At 34.0% G+C, this 26,375-nt stretch overlaps 1 protein-coding gene across 1 annotated transcript; it reads right to left on the bottom strand.

The window, feature by feature from the left end:
- Positions 1–6,248: 6,248 nt before the first annotated feature.
- Positions 6,249–24,945, bottom strand: LOC114579935 (preprotein translocase subunit SCY1, chloroplastic-like). Its single transcript, XM_028696003.1, has 8 exons — positions 24,740–24,945; positions 21,655–21,815; positions 15,364–15,749; positions 11,552–11,851; positions 11,388–11,477; positions 9,583–9,706; positions 9,091–9,254; positions 6,249–6,647 (listed from the first exon to the last, which is right to left on the bottom strand). Exons 1-8 carry the CDS (start codon positions 24,940–24,942, stop codon positions 6,417–6,419), a joined length of 1,659 nt encoding a protein of 552 aa, XP_028551836.1. The 5' UTR covers positions 24,943–24,945; the 3' UTR covers positions 6,249–6,416.
- Between the last annotated feature and the right edge of the window lie 1,430 nt (positions 24,946–26,375).

The following is a 26,375-nucleotide window of genomic DNA, read 5'->3' as shown; positions in this document are numbered from 1 at the left end:
ATAATTTAAATTGGAAGAATTATTCTTGTGATCTTTTAATAAATAATAATAGAGCTAACAAATTTCATTTATATGAAATAAACAACAGAAATAATTCTAGAATTCAAAATATCTATATAGACATAGGTATTAATTTCCTAAAGATCATATATGTTACTCAAGATCTATATAATCATACTATAGCTATTCTGTCATGAGTACAAAAGAATAGCTAAAACGAAAAGAAATAGAACTTGAGGAATCTGCGTCAATTTCACACTCCTAATTCTCTACCCTAACCTAAAATTATTTATCACATATAACGAGCTAAAAAGTCGAGCAGGTCACCAAAACTTGCAATTGAATTCAAAACACAGTAAATGAGCAATATACATATCAGGGATTAAATCAAAACAGAAGTATTTATATGATCATTTAATCAGTGTAGAAATAGTAAAATTCACATGTAGTAGTAATACAATCTATAAATAGCAAAATACTACATTATGAAAGTCAGTGAAATAGTAAACTAGTATGAGTGTCAAATCTATAAAGTAATTGTCTTATCTATAATATCAATCAGCATAGAAATCGAATAAAGTATCAAATCAAAATATTAGTAAAGACTGTTGAAATCAAATTAATGTAGTAAAATTATATATGAATGTACACATAATATCTAGTTATTTTATATCAGTATTAGATTAATATCTCAATTGCATACACAATATATCCTACATATCACGCGCTCAATAAATATATCATGCTTTTATATCAATAAATTAGTAACAATATTAAAAATAAATATGTACAGTAATATGAACAATATATTAATAGCATTCATTTTAGTAGCCACACTAAACAAGTAAGAATTCTGATTATTACGATATTTTTTAGTATCGATGTCAGTATCAGTAAACCGTTGGCTTAGTAAATAAAGTCACCACTCTTTATCAATTAGTATAGTAATCATCTTCTTATAACTTCTAATTATTGTATCACGTGAATCAGTAGATGATAACATCAAATTATAGTATTTAAAGGAAAGCTCATCGGTCCACCATTATGTACAAGTCAATTAAGTCTTCAACCAATGGGTCAACTAGCCTTTACTTATCTTTTACACATACATCACTATCATAAAATTAAAACAGTAATAAATACCTACTATTACTCAATCACATATTCACATTCATTCTTAATGCATTATAGTAAATAAAGCATAACTGAGCTTAATTCAAAAAGTACCAAAATATCATAACGGTGGGCATTAAAAATTATACTAAGCAAAAATTTACATTTTTAAAATTTAATCAAATTAACACATAATATTTGAAATAATATTTTGAAGATTTAGTTGAACTAAATCACTATCAAAATAAATTTTTAAGTAGGCAAAAATCGCTACTTTTTCAAAATCATCCGTAAAAAAATCTCAAATAAATACTCAAAATGTTAATAATCTCAATCTCTATAATATATAAAAAGTTACATTGTGAAAGTTTTACCAATATAAAATTATTCTCGTTTTTCGGTAACAAAAATATAAATTTGATTGGAAAGATATCAAAAATATAAAATATTTGAAATTAAAAATATGGTAAAAGTTTCTTATAGCGAGATGAGTAAATTTCTTTAAATGGCTTGAATAACGAAAATTCATCTGTGATCTCCAAATATGAGCTTTTTTTCTCTCATTTTTTCTCAAAATGCTCTTTATTGCCAAATGGTTAGGGAAAAGAGATTATTAAATAATGCAGTAACATATTTTAATATAATATATTATAATTATTTAATATAAATATTTAATTTAATAAAATTTTCAATATACACAAATCATCTAAATCATTTTGGGCATTAAAAATTATAAAAAAATATCCATAAAATAAATTATTTTTTAACAAAATATTAACGAAATCAGTTTGCAAAACCTATCAGTTTCAAAATTTCCACTTGTACCTATATTTATCAATTTATTAAAAATTTTCACGAGAACACAAAAATTATGAAAAAAAATCATGTAATTAAGGCACTATAATATAATATTATGACATAGACGATTTATGATTTAGACTTATATCGATTCCAGAAAAAATTTGATAAAATTAATATACAGTTATTATTACACAACTCTCCTTGGCCTATTGGTTGAGAGCTTAGGCTTCCAACTAAGAGGTCCAAGGTTCGAGTCTTTGTGTATGCGTTGTGTGTGTGAGTTTGCCTTAAATGGCCTAAATGTCCCAAAAAAAAAAAAAAAAATACAGTTATTACACCTCAACCATACATGCATTACATCCAATCAGCCAACCTTGCCTCCTCCTATCCATCACCATACCTCACATCTAATCCAAACCCATACACAGCCTCCTATGATCTCACCTCTACCTAACTTCGGGCCAATCGTCTAGAAGCTCTAGTCACCCATCGAAGGCTGCCCCATCCACCTGTTATGCCCGCCATTCCTAGAACTGAGCACGACTTTTGGCTTTCTACTCAATCCCTTGTCTCCAATTGAGCATAATCAATTGGCCCACCTCCACATCACTTGACCAGTCTGCTATACACACACACACACAAAGAAAAAGAAAAGTGATAAAAAAAGGAAGGAAAAAAAGTTTCTGATGCATTTTTGTATATTTTCCTCATTTTTTGTGCCCTCATCACCGGCTTCGTCGTCATCACCACCTCGCAAAGGTATAATATTCTCCATACATAAAAACCCAAAATCCCGCATTCGATGTTCGTGGCACACTGGGGGGGGGGCCTCCCTATACATGCTCTCGTAGCACAGTTGGAGGGAGTCCGGTGCTGCACTTGCGACCAGGTGAGTAGGCCCTGTACATACTCTTCCTAGCGTAGGACGGACAACTTTAAGTACTCGTACGCGGCTCAGTGCCTACAGGGAAAAATTGCGCTTTTCAAATAGGTACCTCAAAGAGCCATACACACTATTCATAGTGCGGTGGGGATTGAAAAATCGAGGCCATGGTGTCGCCCGACATCTATCATACATGCTCTTCGTAGCATGGTGGGAAGGTCCAACTCTTCAAATTTCCCCTAAACAGGGGAGACACAGTGGTGCTGTAAAAATTTTCAATGAATAGAGGACCGACCTTGAATAAAATTGACATGATATTTGAATACAAACAAGACCACAGGAATTAAATTTAAACAACAGGGAACTCGACCATAAGCTAATAAATATGCTACTTAAACTACAAACACTAAGCAATAAATTCAAACTATTTAATTGAATATCAATGAATAGGTATAAGATGAATGGCAAGTGAACTCTTAGTGCATGTCACAAATTATTCGTGAACAATGAAATTAAAAAAAAAAAAAGAAGAATTGTCAGATTCAATCAACCAATTCAAAAGTAATAATCTAGAATCTGTAGTGAGTACGAGCTCATGAGCATATGTAGGAGACTAGTAATGAGCCAAATGATTTGCTTGAAGGTATGTACATGAATTTATGATGCCTATGACAACCTGCTTATGCACATTTAAATGACAGTTGCCTATGCATCTTATTAGTGTCAAATATTTCAAAATGTCCTCAGCAATATATATAAACGCAAATGTAAAAGTACACATGCAAGCGTCTTAGTATATAGACAAAAATGTAAATATACATGCAAGTATGCAAACGTAATATAAGAAAAAAACATATGTTGTTATATACACATATTGGCCTTGGCGAGCATGTTGTATTTACATACATGACAGCTGAGAATGTTGTGCAGGTCAAGAAATGAACTTAAGTTTGAACTCAATCCTTCTATGCTGATAGATAAGAGTTGACACATCTCGGGCTATCAAATAAATATATGATTGTGGTGCCAACCCGGATATTTATTTTATACCTTTATATTACTCCTTAAAGGCCTATTACAAAGTAAATTCATTGATAAAGGCATAAAGCCTACTACGAACTTGATCTTCTATCAACAATTGGAAAAAGCTGATAAGGTTCAATAAATAATTATAAAAATGCCCCCTAAATACTTGCGTGGCCCCAGTGAGTGTGTTGCATTTACATACTTGACATTTAAGGATGTTGCAAGGGTAAAAAATAAACTTAAGTTCGCGCCCGATCCTCTACGCGAGCAAAATAAGAGTCGACACGGCTCAAGTTATAAAATAAATATACTGTCACGGCGTCGCCCAAGACAATTATTTTATAAGTTCATATTAGATCTTCAAGGTCTATAAGAAGACAAAATTCACTAATAAAGGTTTGAAGCCGACAACGAGCCTGGTCCTATGTCGGCAACTAACAGAGTTGACAAGGTTCAACCAAATAAAAGTGCCCATGAATACCCCGATGATGGCCATGTTGAATGTTTAGATCAACAGAAGGAGACTCTACACTTTTAAATACCTCCAAATGCTTATGAAATACAAATTATTCAAAATGACTACAATAACAACCCGATAATGACCATGTTGAATGTTTATTTCAACTAGAGGGGATCACAAACACTTAAAAATGTCACTCAAATGTCCAAAAAATTAAAAATTCAAAATACCAAAAACTATCAAAATTCAAAATTCAACAATTATGACCGCGACGCTCTGACCTAGTGGCTTGGTCGAACGACTCCACTGTATTATTATTACGGTCATAGCACGTATGTTCCCTAATGACATCAAATCATTGAGATATGAATTGATAGGATACAATCAATAGGGTGCAAAGACCTCTATTAGCTAAGGTGGATTCAGATTTGTCTCCTTAGATAAATCTTTATCTTAGATATACAAGGTTCCCTTAGACAAAGCAACCCATGACTACTAACAAGGATCCTCTAACTAATAAACTAGGGATCATGATGGCCAGGGACGATAAAATCAGGAGATCTTGATCGGGCTCATCATCATTCCCCCACCATGTTCTTTAAGTGAAAGGTGATGAATTTTTTATTTTAAATATTAAAATTTCAAAAACTAAACCCATACTAGCTACCACTATAAGCCATATATATATTACGTATTTAATTGATGACTAGCCTTAATCGAAAGTTCTCTCGTTATTGGGAGGGGTAATTAACTATATGGGCTTGCACCTATAGGAAACCAGAACTCATATCTAAAGTCCTCGCAAGATGAGGGAGAAATATCTGGGTAGTGTCTTATTTCAAACTCAATTTGTCTGCTGAAAATTTGTCTCAGAACTTAATTCATTAAAACTCTCATGAAAGCAAGGGAGGTCGGGGCATGAATTTTCGGAGCCCACATTCAAGTATGAGTTTAAAACCCTAGGTTCAAAAATATAAGATGAGAAACTTGGATTCAAAACATAATGCTTGAACTAGATCCAAATTTGACTTAAATTTGGGCTTCATTTGGGACAACTTCTTATGGCTTATTAAAGCAACTTACTCGTATTAATGTTTATACTAAAAAATTTCTTTAATAAACAATAAAAAAGTCGTCCCAAACAAAACCTCAGTTCCAACATAGTTCCTCTTATGAGAATAACTTAATACACCTAGAATGTTGATTGCATGTAGAAAATGATTTAAGAAAATCTTTTGAAAAAGAAAAATATTTCATCCTTGTTAAAATCATTGCTTTGATTAAAATATAATGAGAAGAAAATCATTGAATCTCCTATTGCATATGCAATCCTTCAGATTAAAAGAAAAAAAAAATCTCGCTAAAGAAAAGATTTTCATATATTCAAATAACTAAATATGATTGTACCACAGCTTTCTAATATGGGGCTTATAATTTTAATTTTACCAACTAAATCAAAATGTTTAAGGCTTCAATTGAGTTAGCTTTCTTACTATTTTCTAAAATGACTTTTTAGTATAAAAATTTCTATTTCAAGAAATTTTTATACTAAAAATTTGCTTTAAAAAGCAATAAAAAAAGATATCCCAAACAAAGTCTAAGTTGCTTGCTTGGTTTGAAAGTTATTCAAGTAAATGTTTGACAGAATATTTCACAGATGTCTTTCAATGAGTCATTATATACGATTAGTGCGCCACACTCGATCATTGAAAACTTTTGGTAAGTCCACTATGGGTTGTTGGGACGCGTAAAGACAAGTTTACATATTAGGCTTCGTTTGGAACGGCTTTCTTATTGCTTCTTAAAACAGCTTTCTAGCATAAAAAATTATTTTTTATACTACAAAGCTGTTTTAAAAAACAGTAAAGAAGCCGTCCCAAACGAAGCCTTCGCATCATAATATTGACAATAACATTGATGCTGAAAGGCCCCTTTCAAAAGGCATTGCATCCAAAGCCTAAAATAGAAAGCATAAAACCAAGAATTATTATTTTTAGCACAAAAGCACCAATCTGCAGAACACTTTCAGATAAATATTCATAAAAATGCTATATATACACATTTTACCAAATTAATACAATTATGAAGTGCTAATCTGAGCAACTATCCATATGGGGTTAACAAAAATAATGTTCAGGAACCATACTTGTCGAGGTCATAGAATTCGATGTTCTTATATTTCTGTGATATGATTTCTGCTTGAACTTTCCTTGCTGTATCAGTTGCACAGCCAACAAGGATAAGCACAGATGTTCCAGCAAATCCACGAAAAGCAGTCAGGTGAGTAATTTGTTCAACTGCAGCAGGACCGGAAGCAAGGATGGCAAGGAATGCAGAACCCAATATGGATATACGACTTAGAACCTGCAAAAAGAGCAATTCATGGAAGATAAGCTTTGGAATAGGAGGTTATGGGATAACTGAGTACACCTGAAAGCCAACACAAAGAAACGAGTCCACCGAAGCATTCTATTTGCAGAAGCAGAAAAAAATTGGGAGAGGATAAACTTATCAAAATTTTATGTCATGATGGATTTTAACATCTTTGAATTTTCTATAAGATGAATAAAATATAAGAGTCGATTGATTATTCATATATTGTGTTCATCTCAATGTAAATATTAGAGTTATAAAATGATCAAATTTTGATCATAACATCATGATGCAGTTTTTCTATTCTCCAAAATGCAACTTGTTTGTGACTTTTGACAAATTGGGAACATATGTAAATTTTATTTTATTTTTAACTTTCTAAACTAAGCAGATGGCTGAAAATGATCCGAAGCAGCTAAAAATCATCTTCTTCCTCCACAAAATTTTCTTCTTGTGGTTTTTTCCAATTGGGTCAGAACAGGTCAATCCAGATGCTGGACCTGGATATATCACAGATGGTGGGTGGTTGGCCAGCCTAGTGTGGCTTAAAGGGGAGATCGGTTGGGAGTAGTTGAGTTGACAATTTTGGGAGCAGGGGTTAGAGGGGACGGCTATGATGGCGGGGAAGCTAGGAAAGAGAGAGGACCTTGGTAAACTTGTGCGTGATGAGGTGAGGTGTGGCCCAATACATTCAATAATTATCTCTTTCCTAGGATTTTCTATCCAAAAATATTTTGGGAAGACAATTTCAAATTTTAAATGGGATGTGAGAGAGAGAGAGAGCTTATCTTTATAATATTATATAATAAATATTATAAATAAAAATGTTAACAATTAATTATTTAAAAATTAAATTATATGATATATAAAGAATAATCCACTCAAACTCTCGACAATCCAATAGTGATTGCAAAGATGGTTTTGCGAAACTTTCCAATGAAAAAAATTCTCCAGGTGAAAATCTCATGCAAATGAGACTTTCGTGCATAGAACTACGTGAAAAACTCGTCAAATCATTGTTGCGTTTGTCACATGTATCCCGACAGACACGATGCAAGTCATGAAATTTAATTCCAACATGACAGAATTGGGGCGACCAGAGTGATGCAAACTATCATCACTCACAGTCGCGAGGGAAAAAAAAAGGGCAAATTGAACTCTTTCAATGCTCTCGAGGCAACTAATGGTCACGATCGATAAAGGACTATCCTACATAGCATAGGGATAATTCTAAGGAGGATGTGTGAAAAAATTAGGTTAACAATCACCATGGGAGATAGTCGATTATCAAAATACATAGAGAACTATTAATGTAGATAGCACTCTTAATCACACTTTTTTTTTTAATTCTACTTTTAATGAAAAGAAGTGTATTGATTCCTATTTTTAAGAATAAAGATGATGCACAAGAGTATGCGAATTATAAAGGCAAGGTTTAAAATTGCGTAAATAAGCCTCGAGGCGTTTTTCGTCCGTGAGGCGAGGCGTAAGCCTCGAGGCGGTGTGAGGCGTAAGCCTCACCGACGAAGAATTGCGTAAATGAGAATTTAAGGGTTTTAACAAGTAAAAAATAGAAAGATTCTATCATACAATAAAAACATCTAAATGACAATTAAAATTAGGGGAAAGTAAGAAAATAAATGCAATAAAATCATATCCCATAACCGATAAACCCAAATACCTATAATAAAGAGTAATCTAGTGGCTTTCAAAACTTAAAAAATTGCATTCAAATAAGAATCATAAGATGAATATTGCATATCATTTGATCTATCATATTTTGACATAGTTGCGTTTTTTCCCCTTTTAACTTCCTTTCTAGTTTGGGGCTTTTCATTATGATAATTAGTAGCAAGTAGAAAAATGAATATTTCTGGTTATGAGTGCTATCAGCTTAACATCTATGGAATGTGGCATTATTTCTAAAAACTTTAATAAGAATCCCGCCTACTAAAGTATCAAATACAAAAGAAGGATAAGGGCAAGAATCAAGTCAAACATTTGGAAATATAAATTAGGAGATATAAGGATTATTAGTATATAATACTATTTAACATAAATTTACTTAACAATTAATAAAAGAATTAGAATCTGGATTCTTTATGAATGAAGATCATTCTATTAACTTAAGTGCTAGAGTTAAAAAATATTCTAAAAGAGTGGAAAAGGAATCGCAACACAATGGTAACGAATTACAATGATAACAATGAAAGAAAAGCTAGTTTTGTATGAGTTAAAATCTTGTGAAAAAAATGGATATCCCAAATATTTCATACTCAAAAAGGTGCCTCTCATGTTTGCTTTGAGCTTTACATGATAAAGTTAATATTCACAAAATCATGAAGACTAACTTTCAAGAAATGAGAAGGAATGTGTTTGGACGGCTAAAAGCATTCCACTCCATTATGAAGAAAGTATGAATGAAAGTACTCACAGTTTTAAGGAATGCAGCCGTGCTTTTTCCTGGTCGAACAAGCGGGATTGAAGCACCTTGCCGTTTTAACTGTTCACTCACATCGTCGGGATCTAGTTGTAGAAAGGTATAATAATAGTTGAAGAAAGCTATCAACAATATATTTGTTGGAAGATATAAAGCCCCTGTAAAAAGCAAAAAAGTAAGGATCAAAATTCATCTGATAATTATTTTCCTTGAAAGTGTCATTAAAATCTAAATTGGCATGGCAAAAGTATTCTGAATTGCCCTAAGAAGAATTTTGACAAAAGAAAACATGATCTTAGCATGCATTTTCCAACAACCAGTGAATGTCTAAAATTTAATATAGCATTCATAAATGTTGAGAACGCCATCAGGAGGAAGTGTGAAAAGAAAACAAAAGAGAACTATAACTAATTAGTTCATGCCAGTGACAAACAAAGTGAATAAAAGTCTTTGATTATGCGATTTCCAGCTAATTCTACGCCTTACCTCCAGGATTTAGTGCAAGTGCAGCCTTTTTAAGAGCATCTAAACCAGTGAAGCGTGCCAGAGTAGCAGGCAATGCTAATGAAGATGTGGAAAATATGATAGGCATCACACCAGAACTATTCACCTGCAAGAAAATTGAAAAACTATGAGAATGGTAATTATACTTCTCGAGATGCAGAGGACAACATAGAGATAAATTCAAAAGAACAGAAAATATATTAAAAATTCGATACAAGGAGCAAATTGAAATTCAGTCTCTAAATGAAGTATAATAGACTCTGTCAACAGATAGTCCGCATTCTAATCATTTTTATTAGATAAAAAGTTATCTTTGTTGTCACACAAGTGGTAGAGATGCACTTATAAGTAAATACTATATAACATACTGGAGATGCTAGACAATTAACATGATAAATAATTAAGTAGCTGTAATACTATTGATTACTAAAGGAAAATAAGATTGTCTAAAAAGAAAAATTAAAATATAACTTGTAATTAACCTTTATCTCTGATTTGGCATGTCTTGCAACATAAGAGTCCACATGAACAGTGGCTAAGTATTTCATTTAAGTAGCCAATTTTGCTTAACATAGTCACTGTAATTACTATTCTTAAAGCCTTTACACGTTCTTTGAAAATTAAGATGTAAGAACTTCTGCGTCATCAAATATCAATGGATTTTGGAGCTTCAGCCAATATGAACCACAAGTATCCGCAGATGTAAAGTGGACCAGCATGGCTGTCAAATCGGATTCTTTAACAACTTACCCAAAATCAAATGTTCATGTAATAATGATAAAGCATATAAAACTTAAATAGCCCAAAGGCTTATTGAGATAATAACGGAGAAAAAGGATTCATGCAGCTGGCTCTACATAGTGGGATCAAGGTTTGTTGTTATAATAATTGTTATTGTAGTAGTGTTCAATAATCTGGCTTGTGATTTCATACTGAGAGGTATCAATAAATAGAATCAAATAAATTTTCTAATGAAATACAATCAGTGTCTTGCCTGAGGGATGATCCTCGTAAGCAATGAGAATATGATCATGTCCTAGTAAAATTGTCATTATTCGAAAGAACACTACAACTCTTTATCGACTTTTGTGTTATCATTAATACCTACTAATTCATCACTAACTCTACTTGAATCATCCGGTATGTATGAAGCACCACTTCGATAGCAAAGTAATACTAACTCACATGGCATATGTCTTCTCCTTCAAAGTGGTGATAAGGGTGCAAGTTTATTTAAAAAGCAGAACATTAGTTTCCAATAACACAGAGCTGATTGAAGCATGGAATTCCTCAAAAGACTCGGTAAATGCCCTGCCAACCCACAAAATCTCACACACGGACCTCCACTTTCTTTTCCACATCCAGGAGCCTCTTTCTCATCCTGCAATTAAATTATGAAACTACGAGATGCTGTATTGGGTGGAATTGGAAGCATTGCATATATTTGAAGGGTGATCATTCAATAAATGGAACTTTATGTACAGATTAAGCATATAACATTTCCATTTGGTATGTTGCAAAATGTTTCTATTCAAACCAAAGATCATTTCACATGAAAACTAGTGAAATGATAGAAACATACAGAACAATAAGAGGAGATTAAAGGCGGTCATTTCATTAAATTTTGTATGACAAGAAAAATCAAAATAATGCATTAAATTTGAAGAACTAGATCATCAATGTAGAATAGTTGCAAAAGTTTTTATCTAAATCGCAAATAATTAGCTAAATGAGAAATGAGTGATGACGTGAATAACCAAAACAAAGACAAAAATATTTATGTAAACCTTAAAAGGTAGGTATGCAGCTTTTTGAAGGCCCCCACTCCGGCTGCTGTATCTTGAAGCATAATTAAGCGGTATTTTTCTCTCCGCTTCCTGAAGTCCAGTGTTAGATACTTTAGAAGAAGAAAATAGAAAAGAAATAATAATAATAATAATAATAATAATACCTGCACATACACAATACCAAGAACTAATATGAGGAATGAGATGACAATGGTAGTCAATCCAATGTAATTTCCATCTTGAAATGCCTGGGAGACCGTTCTTCCAAATGATGCAGGCAAGTACGATATAATGCTTGTAAATATCAAAAGTGATGTTCCATTTCCAAGTTTTAGGTCTGATATCTTTTCTCCAATATATGTAGTCAAGACTGATCCAAGTGTCAGCAAGGTTACTGACGATAACACCCACTCTGTGCTGAAATCGTTGACATAGGAACGTAGGTAAAGGACTTGACCAATAGCCTTGCAACCAAACGAACATGATATCAACAGACTGGAAGGTGACAATTAGTAACAAATTTATCCTAAAAGTTGTAAGTACTAATGAAATTTTTTTTTTTTTTAAGTTAAGAAGGCTGGTCAAAGAACACTGACAATAGTAGGCTCTGAAGCTGTAATTTAGGATACTAACAGCAACTTCATAATTATCATAACAGATTCTAGAATCATATTTGCAAAGTACTAATAAACATGAAAGAAAACTTTCATCCGATAATAAATCAGTAACATGCAAAATTTATCATCCAAAATATTTCCTTATTTTTCTCCAAATTCTGAATGTTCAATTTATCTTCTACAAAAATTCATTGAATAAAGTAATTGGTACCACGATCTAGAAGGCCCAAGAATCCTAAAAAATGTAACTGAAATTTTGATGGCATAGAAGACAACCAAAGCATCCAGACAAAGTTTAGGCTTAAATGTGAAGCCAAATGATTTCATGATGGATTGATTTAGGATAAGTTCATTATCAAGCCATGTACACTGATAAATGTTTGGAGCATCTTTTTATTAAATTTGGTATTATGAGATAGAGGAACCCCTCAATTTATCATTAAAAAATCATAACAAAAGTGAGTTAAAACATTTGTTGGCCAAGAAGTTAGTTTCTACCATAATGGGTACAGATTTTATTACACCAGAAATACCTCCAATATTTCCCCATCTTTTAGAGGATTAGAAATATCACCATCTCTTATGAAAGCAAAGAGAATGGAGGAAGATCAAATGAAGAAGGTAAATGTGGGGAAGTACTGAAATTTCTCCAAATTCATGTGAATTCCCTCCCTATCAATGCAGGGAAGATCTAGCTGGCCCAGGAATCCACAAAAATGGAACTGAAATTTCTCTGGCATGAAAGAAAATCTGAGCAACCAGACAAAGTTTAGGCTTAAATGTGAGCCTAATGTATTCAGGAAAGATTGACTCAGATCAATATCATTCCATGTCAAATTGATAAAAGTTTTACAGTGGAGCCCCATTTTATTAAATTCGGTATCACGAAATAGAGGAAACTCTCAATTTATCACTTAAAAATCATGCCAAAAGTGAGTTAAATCTTTTATTAGCCCAGCTGTTAGTTTATAGCATAATGGGTATCAATTTTATTACACCAGAAATAACTTCAATATTTCCCCATCTTTTGGAGAATTAGAATTCTCACCATCTCTTATGAAGACAAAGGGAATGGAAGGAGGTCAAATGAAGAAGGTAAATATCGAAGTACTTAAAATTTCTCAGTTTTCATGTAAATTGCCTCCATATGTCTATGCAGTACAGATAAAGATGGCCCAGAAATGTCTCAAATATGAAACCAAAAATTTGCTGGCATAGAAGATAACCTGAGCATCCAGACCTTGTAGGTTTATATGTGAAGCCTATTATTTTCAGGATTAATTTACTCAGGCCAATTTCATTATTATACAATGTCAAACAGATACATATTTTAGAGTGGAGCAGCATTTAATTAAATTTGCTGTTATAAAGTAAAGGAAACTCTCAATTTGTCTTCAAAAATTCATGCCAAAAGTAAATTAAAACTTCTGTAGGCCTAGCAATTAGTTTCTACTATGATGTTTGTCAATTTTATTACACCAGAAATACCCCCAATATTTCCCCATCTTTTGAGGATTAGGGCCCAGGTATATTTAAATAGACTTATATGAAGCCCAATCAAGTACACGTCACAGGCCAACACATGGTAGGGAGCCTTAATATTATAATTGTAGTGCTCAAAGTAATTCTATTTTTCCTAGGAGTACAAGTAGGGACATGTGCTAAGGAGGAAGATAAATGGAAGTCTTCCTCAAATAATCTAAAAGTTATGCATGGAGCTGCCTCATTCAATTTCTAAGGGACACACGGTACAAATATTTGTATGAAGCCATAAATTTGCTTACAAGATGGCACATATTGACACCATACATATCGAACCGCACAGTATAATAAATGTGTTGTTTAAATCCATTGTAATAAAAGCACTAACTACAGATTTGGTTATATATGAAAAGAACCAATTTATATAGTTTTAAATTATTTTAATTTATTTTATTTTTTTGCAGAAAAAGGAAGCCATATTTTTGCAAATTTTCTTCTCAAATTAGTAATTTGAATAATCTTCATTCAGACAAAAAAAAATCCAAAATTTGGATCCCTAAAGCTATACTTGGCAAGCTTATCAAAGTAATATATATATATATAAGCCATCCATATGGGAAAAAGTTTATAAAGAACATTAGGTCCTGTCAACGGAAATTTAAATTAAATAGCCAAGATGAGATTAGCTTTACAAGCATAAAGAAGCATAAGGTATTGAATTAGGTGGTAAAATGGAAAAATAAAAGTAAAAAACCATGACCATATACAGCAAATACGACATTTCCTAGCCTAGACTTCAACGCTTCTTACCTGCACCACAGCAAACCCAACTGACGCATAGCGTGTGTATTGAAGGACCTTAGCTTTTGGTATTGCTACTATCTTTGGTTACCTATGAGTTTTGGTTAATCTACTTGTACTCCTTCGCCTAAGCAAGTCAAAGATTAAGGTTCTTTAATGAATTTACTTGTTATTTTAATAAGTTATTGATTGAGATTACATTGTCCATCGTTCTTAAATTTCTTAACAAGCTCCTGCGCATGTTGGTTTCACATCAGAAATTCCCCCAATATTTCCCCATCTTTAGAGGATTAGGGCCCAGACATATTTAAATAGACTTATATGAAGCCCAATCCAGTACACGTCACAGGCCAACACATGGTAGGGAGCCTTAACATTATAATTGTAGTGCTCAAAGTAATTCTATATTTCCTAGGAGTACAAGTAGGGACATGTGCTAAGGAGGAAGATAAATGGAAGTCTTCCTCAAATAATCTAAAAGTTATGCACGGGGATGCCTCATTCAATTTCTAAGGGAGACGCGTTACAAATATTTGTATGAAGCCATTAATTGGCCTACAATATGGCACATATTGACACCATACTCATCGAACCACACAGTATAATAAATGTGTTGTTTAAATCCATTGTAATAAAATTACTAACTACAGATTTGGTTATATATGAAAAGAACCCATTCATATATTAAAAAAAAAAAAACCCCATTCATATAGTTTTAATTTTTTGCAGAAAAAAACAAGCCATATTTTTGTAAATTTTCTTCTCAAATTAGTAATTTCAATAATCTTCATTCAGAAAAAAAATGTACCAAAATTTGGATCCCTAAAGCTATACTTGGCAAGCTTATCAAAGCAATATATATATATATAAGCCATCCATATGGGAAAAAGTTTATAAAGAACATTAGGTCCTGTCAACGGAAATTTAAATTAAATAGCCAAGATGAGATTAGCTTTACAAGCATAAAGAAGCATAAGGTATTAAATTAGTTGGTAAAATGGAAAAATAAAAGTAAAAAACCATGACCATATACAGCAAATACGACATTTCCTAGCCTAGACTTCAACGCTTCTTACCTGCACCACAGCAAACCCAACTGATGCATAGCGTGTGTATTGAAGGACCTTCTTCCTGCCGGCTTCCCCCTCCCTCTTTTGAAGATCTTGCAACTTGGGGAAAATCTGGGTAAGAAGCTGAAATACAATCTGTGCATTGATAAAAGGAACAATGCCAAGCGAACAGATTCCCAACCGACCAATGCCACCACCGGAAAGTGAATCTAAGGTGCTCAAAAAACTGTTCTGATCCAAATTACCAACAAAGGCTTCTTGGTTGATTCCACCTATTGGTATATATATTCCAAGTCGAGACAAAGCTAAGTATCCTAAGAGCTTCAGGAACTTCCCAGGGAGGGGGCCTTTAAAAAAGTCACCAAGATCAATAGAACTGTCTTCAATTGCAGCTGCCAATGTAAAAAGAAACTGCGATGCATTTAAAATTATTAAATGAGTATAAGATTCTTAAACTAATGCATCTGATTTATAACAGGGTTTTGGACGTTTAAAATTCAAGGTATTGTTGTAACTGACCAATTTGGATCCTAGAAAACAACATAACATTCTTTTGGCCTATATTATGGTCGCTGAAAATTAAAATCGTACACAAAAAAGTAAAGGAACCAACGTGAAAATTAATAGAAATTGCTTTCTTGTAACAAAAGTAATTAAAAAAAATCCAAAAAGTTGATAGTTTTTAATGCGAAGCAGATGGACGAAGGTTTTTCTACGCAAAAGATAACTCAAAAAGCTGTCTTCTCTCATTACTACAAGCAATGGATGTAAAGTGCCGAGTTGTAGATGACAATGTACGTCAATAGAAGGATAAGATTACCGAGTCAATAGCCTGCAGGACCAAGAATTAACATGCTAGTCCCAAGCACATTGATTTGAAGTTACACATGATATAAAAGTGGTTACTATAGAGCATATTTGCCTTGTGCAGGTGAACAAAAAAGGATAAATGTAAGAAAAACATTCAAAGCAATTCTTTAGTAAATTTTCTTTTTTTTTTTTATATATTCACTTTCATTATTTTGATATACAATTAGTTAGGGTTAGCTTGATTTGAGTCCAGATTAGAATATTGTATCTTGTAATATATTCATTCGAATCAATGGAAAATATTCATTAATCAAAATATGAAATGGTATCAAAGAAGTAGCAGATCTCTCCACAACTAGGTTTAGACCTCTTCCTCCTACTCCCTGCAAAGTCTCCAAATGCATCAACCTGTAGTTGCATACCACTTAACTTGCATGCGCAAATACTACTCAACACCTTCCAACTGATAGAGTCCTCCTAGCACATCTCCTCCTACTCGGCATCTCATGTTGCCTCCCTCCTCCATTGCAACTCCTCTCAACATATATTCACTTTGCTTCGCCCTTCCTATATCATCCCATGGCCTCCCATGCAGCTTCAAAAGTAGCCAAATCCACCCATCATACACAATACTCATGAAACCAATCGTCCCTTCATCTCCATCAAACTCTCCTCCCACAATCTCATCAAACTAACCTACACAAAATATCTATCATGGAAGCTCAAATTTCATGTCATTCTCTTTGGATATGAACTTGAAGGATATATTGATGCTACCATCCTACAAATCCACCACTATAACCACTAATGGCACGACATCTCCCAAACCTAAATACAACGGGTGGATCTCTCAAAATAAACTCATTGTTAGTGCTCTTAATGAACCTCTCTATTCCCCACATCCCTCTTCTCACCAACGCCACCAAACCCATGAAGCCTAAAATATCCTAGCCAATATCTACGCCAAACTCACCAAGGGACGCATTCAATAGATCAAAGATTAACTAAAGAATATCACTAAAGGATCTCAAACCACCGCCAAGTTCATCGACCTAATCTGAACTCAATCGTGTTAACCAGATTATTATTCTCAGTAAGTCTATGGGTGAAGAAGACAGCATAGAGATCAATCTTGATGGTGTTAGTGATGACTATAAGCCCATCATTAATTGAGTTAATGCTCATGAAACTCCTATCACCTTTGATAAGCTTCATGAAAAATTACTCAACCATGGAAGTATTCTTCTGAACAAACAACCCCTCCGCTATCACTGTTTGTTATGACCAACCCAACAACCTCTTGGAACAAGCAATGGCGTATGCCAGAATAAACAAACACATTCCATCTCAGGCCCTATGCAACCCTTAAGTCTAATTATAACACACCTTCCTATCCCTATCTTGGCTATTTCAAAGTAGATGACATTTATAGTTAAGCGATGCCCGATTTTGTACTGGGTTCCCCCCAACCAATCATGGACTTCCACTTACCAGTGCCTTGCTCTCAAGAGTCTCACCCATCTACCCCGTGGTAGCTATACACCCACCATAGTCCCAATAAAGCTTCGATCATTCCCACAAGGTCTATTGAGAATATTGTTTATCATCACAACATCAATGAATTGAGCATGCTTCATAGTATGTATGATGCCCTAATTACATTATGATTGTAGATGCACTAGTTTACCCAAAAATCACACTGGTTCCACCTCTTTACCATCTAGCTCTCATAATATTTTCTTGATAATAACCTTTGGATTCCTAGCATGAAAAGAACCTTATTTTCATATGTAAATTTTGTAAATCTTAATCATGTATTTATTAAATTCTTGCCCACTTTTCATTTTAAGGATCTACACACAAGGGCTAACCTTTTGATGAAAGCAAATTAAACAAGGCGTGTATGAATGGCCACTCCCTTCATTGTAATTTGTGCTAAAACAATAAAGCCATAAATTAACAATATAAACTCCATTATTAAATATTTTTAGCCAATAGAAATGTTGTTCCCATATATGCGAACCTTATTCATGCAATCTTATGATGGTTTAAATATTATGTCATTTCTATCAATCATTATACAAAATATATCTAGTACTATTCATTTAAGCAAAAAAAAATCATAGTCGTAATGTCCTCAATAGCTTCAAAACATTAGTGTTAAAACACTTAAATCGCAAAAACATCCCTTTATAATCGAACAATAGTGGCAAGTATCAAGCTCTTATAAAATTTCTCTCCACAAATGGCATTTCTTTCATCATTAGCTAGTCTACCAACACACACACCTATTCATAATGAATACTCTGAAATACTTCATCATCATATAGTTGAAGTAGGTAGCTCTCTTTCTCATGTGACCATTCCACTCTCCTACTAGACTCGTGTATTTGCCATGGAAGTCTACCTTAGAAACTGACTTCCGACCCCCATGCTCTACATCTCTTCTACATATGAACAGCTATTTGGCTCCCCAACCAACTATTCCAAGCTTTCTATGTTCAGCAGCCTCAGCTAGCCATAGCATCATCCATACAACACAAACAAACTTGGCTCTCACTCCAAACCAAGTTTCTTTCTAGGCTACTCCCCCACTCAAAGTGCCTCTCTCTCCCAAAACCATCATATGCAAAATATTTTTTATCATGTGTAGAATGTTGAGTCTATTTTTCTTTTGATCTCTCTCCTTGACTTATGGAACCTTTAAAGAAATAATCTTCTTGTGGTGTCCTCTAGACTTTTCCATATCCTACATCATTTCTCCAAGACTCCCTTTATACAGACCATCCATAATTTTTTCCTTTGTAACGCCACATGTACAACTTCAGAGCAATTGGACCAACCCAAAAACCTACATGCCATCCTCTGTCAATCATTGGCCAACCGATCTACTCTCTATCAGTCTCTCAACCAACTCCAATCACACCAAAATACCTCACCTCACACCAAAGCCAATCCGAGAAAATCTTCTACAATAACAATGTCACCCAACCAGCACCCCCCCCCCCCCCACACCGCCCCCCCCCCCCCCAACACACACACACCCCAAAAACACTAACACAATTACCATTTGAGCCACTACAACATTTACAAACCAATCCACAAACTCGCTCTCATATCAAACTAAACCAATCACCTAACCTTGAACCAACCATTCTAACCCAAACAATCAAAGATCACAACTGGCACTTGGGCTATATTGGATGAATATGATGTTCTCATTAAGAACAGAATATGGGACTGTGTTCCCCCCACATTAACACAAACCTAGATGCTTGCATGTTTATTTTTGAATCAAACATAACACTACTGATGGATCAATTGACAAGTACAAAGCTCAATTGATTGCCAAAGATTTTCACCGTCGGCTAGGAATTGATTGTCACGACAACTTCAATCAAGTTATTAAGCCTGCTACAAATATGATTGGTTCTGAGCATAACCTTCAATCGACAATGATCTCTATATCAACTAGATGCTAACAATGTCTTTTCTTCAAGACCCTCTTTCTAAGGACGTTCATGGTTCAACACCTAGACTTTATCGGCACATACCATCCTACATATGTGTTCAAACTTTATATAGCCATCTATGGCTTCAAGCAAGCACCTCATGCCTAATACTAAGAGTTGCGACAAATTCTAATTACTTTCGATTTCACCAACTCTCTAGAAAATACATCTCTCTTTCTCTTCAACATCAGTGATAATTATTCGTCTTCTTGCTTATAATGAGGACATCATTATTACTAGTAACTCTTAACATTATTGTGAAACACTTTATCACTTTTATTGCCCAATATTTCTCAATCAAGGACCTAGAGTCAGCGCATTATTTTTGGGTGTGGAAGTTGTTTAGCACCATAGTAGGATTCTCTTATCTTAACATCAATATATTTTTATCTTCTTACTAGAACTAAAATTATAGATGCCATTTTTGTAATTACACATCTTCAAACATCACCAAAATTCACTCTTCACTTTGGCTCTACACCTACTGATTTGATTAATTATAGAGCTATAGTGGGCAATCGATAGTATTTAAATCTTAGACGCCTAAATATCGCCTTTGCAAATAATAAGCTCTCTCAATTTATGTAACGCCCCACCATTGAACATTGAAATGTTGTTAACAACTATTTTACTTTATACATGGCAATATAGATCTTAGCCTTAGTATTTATTGTAACTCAATACTTGAACTTATGCATTAATTGATGTCAACTAGGTAAGTAACATGGATAACTTTGCCTTTATATATGTCTACATTATGTAACTTTGCTCAGTCCTAATATCTTAGAGTGTCATCCCACTACATGCAAATATGCAATGATATATATATATATATACACACACACACACATAATCAGGCTTCTCTCTATCGAGTCATTATTAGCACTATGAAAATAATCCTGAATACATAGCCAGCACATTTACATCTACAACAAGCCAGTAATCTATGGACAATAGGTTTTCATCTATGGAAATCCAACAATCTGCAAACAATAGTATTCCATTTTTGTTCAAATAATAATAAGCCTGTAGTATTCCATTTCTACTGCATAATTAATTTCGAATTCAATAATTAAACACAGATTTCCAAATGTCTTTATTTCCTAAATAATTATTTTTATAGATATTTATGTGCAACTTCCTTTCTTTTTTTTATACAGAATAAACGAAAAAATTTTATGACTGTTTGGTTGGAATATTTTAGGGTGTAAAGTAGAGTAAAAGCATGGGTTTTAGAAATTTGGGTGTTTGGTTGGATGAAAAGCAAATCCAAAATAAAGTAAAATAAATGCAGTGTATTAAATTCTAGTTCATTTTTTAGGTAAACCGTTCTAGCCCAGTTTTGAGGGAGAACCATTTACACCTCCGCTATTGCCGCCGCCGCCCAATATTGTCGATTGTCGCCGCCCACTACTGTCGTCCACCGTCGCCGCCACTTACCACCGGCTGCCAACCCGCCGCCACCTCCCGCTGCTACCCAACGTGGCCGCCGCCTACCGCCGCCGCTCTCCAAAGCCAGCCGACAACCATCCCGCACACAACAATTTCCAGTTTACACTGCATTCATTTTACCTAAACCAAGCAAAAAAAAGTAAAGTCATGCATTCATTTTACACTCCAGGCTAATAGATCCTTCATTAACACTTAATGTCAGTTCTCATCCAACAAGAGTTAAGAAAATATATCCTAAACATTATCCTCAAAAGAAGAAAGAAGCAGCTACCATGAAGAAGCCAATGGTCAAAAAGCTAACAAGTTTAACTCTAGCAAAGAACCTCAAAATGAAAAACTCAAATCTAAAACATGCAAATTCTATAATAAAATATGATTCAAAAATTTCGAGGAGATCAAGAAAGAAGTACAAATCATAGAAACATTCCTTGTTTAATCAGCCATTCTTCCAACAAATTTTACTCTGGAACATCAACAAAGAATTCAGAGACACTTCAATCAATTTTGTAAGTTCTGAACAAACCTGCCACTCCTCTATTTGATGTAATCTCTTTCCTCGTATTAGTACTTTTGAAAGTTTGCGTAGATAATTGAAGGAAATTATCCCATGCATCACCCAAACTTGAAGATGTCTCGGAGTTCAAACCCAAAGGATCAAAATTGGTACCAATAGGTTGCACGCATCTGAGATGAAAAAGCTTATACGCAGAAAGAATTAAGAAAACATCTAATAGTAAAATCCTGAATATAACATAAAAAAATCCTAGAAATCAATAAAGCTAATATTATGGGATTTAGTTTAATTGGCATAACATCATTGAAGGGAATATACGTATATTCTTATCATCTAAAGATGGTTTAATTGTAAGGATTTCTTAAGAGGTCAGTTAGTAGCTTTATGTTGCAATACTAGATCTTTTACGTTTGTGAATTCTAATAAGATTGTGGAGTGGCCTAGGCCTTGTTTTGGTTTTGCTTGGTTAAATGTCGATGGCTGTTTGAGAAGCAACCGATGAGATGCTGCATGTGGTATTTTTGATAGACAACAAAGGTATTTTTCCCTCTTCAAGTATTTGGGCGTTAATTATTTCTTCTTTCATTGCGGAGGTCAGGGCTGTTAGTTAAGGTTTGGAACTTTGTTTTCAGAATAGCATTTCTCATATTGTAGCAGAAGTGGACGCTATGTTGTAAAAAAATTCTTTATCTTGAGACAAAATTGGAGACAAGAACTCTTTTCATTCATTAAGAATTATTAAAAACTTTGATTCTTAAATTAGAAGCTAATTGTTTTCACATATACAGGAAGGTAATAGTGCTCCAGATGGCTTAAGGAGTTTATAATAAAGAATTCAGAGTTCTCTCTGAGGTTGACTTGTTTTAGTAAGCTTGATAAATGGGGAAATGAGGTTTCTCTTTTCTATTGTCATTTTGATCTAGGGGCATTTTTTTGTTGTTGCTGGAATACCTTGAGTCAGATATTGAATTTCTCTTTTTGTACGATGAATAGGTATGGGCTTACCTAGACCTTGACCTAGGCACAGATGGTTTGGTTTTTTTCTATCAATTTGTCACACAAACTCTAATCCATCAACACCAATACGATCACGATGTCATTGCAAGCTAACCGATGTTTTTTTTATTGCTGATCATAGATATTGTCAATGGAACCACCGGCCCCTACTGCTGACAACTTAGACTTCGTTTGGGATGGCTTTCTTATTGCTTCTTAAAGCAGTTTTCTAATATAGAAATTTATTTTTTTGTACTAGAAAGTTGATTTAAGAAGCAGTAAAAAAATCGTCCTAAACGAAGCCTCAATCTTACTTGAGACAACCAACAGATTGGGGAATTTCAATTTAAGTTTGCATAATTTCTTGATCTATGTAAGCTAGTTTTCAAGGCTTTCTTTTCTAGTTATGATTTAATGATATGAATTGATCTATTGTTTCCATCCATGTACTGCAACCACAGAGTTATTTCAATCTTATTTTCGCTATATTTCAATCTTATTGTCAAAAATCCCAAGTATCATGATCTTACTAAAATTTAACTTAGCACCCTTCTCTCATTAGAAATTCAACATCAATTATAGTAATTATGATTGTAACCATTACTATTACTAGAACTTTGTTAGACCGGTCCACTGGACCGGTCCAGCCGGTCCAGGCGGGACCGGTTCGGGGGCAGAAATCGCGAAACAGGCGGATCTGGCGGAAGAACGAGCGGCCCGTCCGCCCCCGTAGAGCCATTTAGGAAGTTTTTTTGAGCGTTTTGAGAGGGAAATTTGAACGTAGGGACTGTTTAGGGAATTCCTTTTGATTTGTATGCATTAAATAGTAGATTTTCCTAGGGTTTGAGCATCTTGAATTTGGCTGAAATTTGAGATCTCGTAGATTTAGGTTTTCTTTGGGCTCTTGGCATTACCAGAGATTTGGGAGAGAACGATCCTCCTCTCGAATTGAGGATCAATTGTATCTTGCTATTTTATTCTTCTTCTAGTAAAATACAAGTTCTTACTTCGTGTTTCTATCATTTTTCTCTTGTTTTCCCACTGTTTTGGCTGATTTCCTGCTGTGGACAGCAGTTTGCTGTGAGATCTTTGGCTAAAGTGATTAGGAAATACTTGGAATCAAGTATTTCCTATCAAACTTCCAATTTGATTGAGAACTACAAAACATTCAAATGGCATCGCTTACATATAACCTTTCAATCATTTGGAATTTCACTTGCAGTCACTTTGCTTTTTTGATTCGGTATAGTTAACAATCCTAATAGCTTATGCATAATTGATGAAGAAAGTGTTCACCATGTCCTGAAGTTCAGCTTTATGATAGGGAACTCCTATTACTTAATAGAACAGTTTGTGTTGAAGAAATGCGAGAACATTTCATACTAGTGGAAAAGTGATACAGGAACTTTGGTATTCATTCTAGATTGTTTATGCATAATGAAACAAGTATAATTCCATCTATCAAGTACAAATTTTTTAAAACAATAAAAAAATTGAAAATTGTCATGTATTGAAAAAGGCACCGAAACAAAATGTTTACTTTTTGTTAAATGATATCTTCTGAAAGTTTACAAAAACATTAGCATAATAAAATGCTACAAAAATCCATCAAGGGAATAATTATCAGGATTTGATATCATTTTGTCCATGACCTTCCATATAATCTTTCTCATGCAAGGTTTCTAGCGGATTTATCTTCTATTATAGATCAGAATAACAGACTACTAACGCAATTAGATTGATATAGGCTGTAAGACAGAGAAGTTAAATTTAAACATATGATCCAATACCAAAAACCTATTGATACATCTTTTATACCATGTTCTTAATTCATAGAAATGGAAAATTAGGGGAAAAACATTTCTACCGTAAGGAAAAATGCAAATTCTAGTTGAATAAACGCTAGTCATCCTTCACAGCTTTTTTATGGAAATGGCCGGCATTCTGATAATCAGAGTTTTGCAAAACCCCAGTACAAGTAACCAAACAATGCTCCACTAATTGCTTAAAGGTACTTGAGCCAACAACCTCACCTTTAAAGGAAGAACCAAAAAGAAAACCATAATAACTGAAGCCCTTCGGAAACTAAAGAACGGACCTTCTGCTGTAGGCTCTTACAAGGATGAGGGAGCTCCGGCCATTGCTTTTGACGAGCCTACTCTCCACCGGCACCGAAGGAATCCGACTGCGGTAAGCAGACAGGAAAGTGGGACTGCGTTGGATAGCTTGAGTGTAGACAGATACAAACGGCGGGCCTCGTCCGATAGATGAGACAGGAGGTGCCCGCTCAAGCGAGAGCATTCTGCCGCGGCAAGTTTCCGCCGACCGCTCGGTTGCAGTGTTTGGCCCGGCTGCGGCTTGTGGATATGAGGGTAACTAACCTATCAAACTGAAATTGAAGACTCGGCACCCCCACAAAAACTATGATCGAACAATTATTAGGTCCGCGTCCGGTAACCATTGAGATGCGTTGCTCTTATTATTTACCGCCCGGATCGGAACGGGGATTACTATATTCGCTCGGTATTGCTAGTTATTGTTTTATAATAACGATAAATACTGCTCTTTGAAAATCAATATCGAGCAATACTGAGTTTTTTAAAAAACTCGGTATTGCTCGGTATTGCTCGGTATTGTTCGGTATTGTTCGGTATTTGTCTTCACATAATGGTATTTCTCGTTATTGTCGAATAAAATCAACAAATACCTAGCAATACCGAGCAATACCTAGCAATACCGGGTTGTCATGGATTTAAAAAACGCTCGTGCGATATACCCACTATTCGTCGGGTCGGGTCCGCGGTTTTATGCCTGCTACGTGGCACGATCTCAGTGCCAGCCGAACGTAGCTCTACGTCCGTTCACCGGACCAAATAAAAGTTCCAAAAACTATAGTGCACAAATGAGAGATTTTAGAAAATTTCACTAAAAATTATAGGAATTTACAGTGGTAAAATGGACTTTTTATTCCTCATGATGAATGATTTTAAACTAATATGTTTTTATATTTTTATTTACCCAAATAATTTTGGAAGAAATTTTGATTTGACATGTTCCTTTTACACATAAGTGATCATCAATAAAATTAAAATTGGGATGGCAATCTAAGGTTTGTAGTTTATGATTTTGAAAATATTTGATTGAGGTAGTTATCGAATCATCTTTTATAAGCACCACCGTTATCTTCCAACCAATGTCTTTATACCCTTCAAATGAAAAAAATAATGTTTACATTTTTTTTTTAGTTATACAAGCCTAAATGCAATCATCGATCTATGGTTATATTAAGAATGAGAGAAAAGGAGAATTTTACGTTCAAAAAGAACAAGTTTCGAACATCATATTCAGTGTTGGATCATTGTTCAAATAAAATTCAAATTTCTATTTCAACCCTAGGATTCAATTATTAGATCTAAATCTAGGTTTGGAGTATACCTGAAACTAAATTTGAACCTCATGAGCAAGTTTGAACCAATGCTCGAACATGGCTCGAACTTTGTTGCATACGGTTTGAACATAATTTGAACCAGATTCATTTTAAAACTATGAATCTCATTTCATTACTTTCATATTATTCTTAAGTTTAACGGTGTTCAAATGAGTGATGACTGCATATACTTTAAAATTTTTTAAAACAAACCTTTAATTTGTTTGATGGGATTCATGATCATCTGACTTAGACTCCAACCAGTACTTTTTCAAAGTTTTGATATTATTTGATTTAAAAGGTTAGC

The sequence above is a fragment of the Dendrobium catenatum genome, unplaced genomic scaffold (genome assembly GCF_001605985.2).
Source record: "Dendrobium catenatum unplaced genomic scaffold, ASM160598v2 fragScaff_scaffold_716, whole genome shotgun sequence".
NCBI lineage: Eukaryota > Viridiplantae > Streptophyta > Magnoliopsida > Asparagales > Orchidaceae > Dendrobium > Dendrobium catenatum.
The sequence above is the reverse complement of the archived record's forward strand: the minus strand, read 5'-3'. Positions and strand labels throughout refer to the sequence as shown.

Bases quoted from the DNA above. Each gene is read 5' to 3' on its own strand.
- LOC114579935 (XM_028696003.1), bottom strand. From the start codon at position 24,942: ATGCTCTCGCTTGAGCGGGCACCTCCTGTCTCATCTATCGGACGAGGC. The intron at 15,750-21,654 runs GTTTGTTCAGAA...TTACATTGGCAG, and splicing joins ATCAAATAGAGGAGTGGCAG to CTGCAATTGAAGACAGTTCT. The intron at 9,255-9,582 runs GTAAGGCGTAGA...TGCTTTTTACAG, and splicing joins ACTTGCACTAAATCCTGGAG to GGGCTTTATATCTTCCAACA.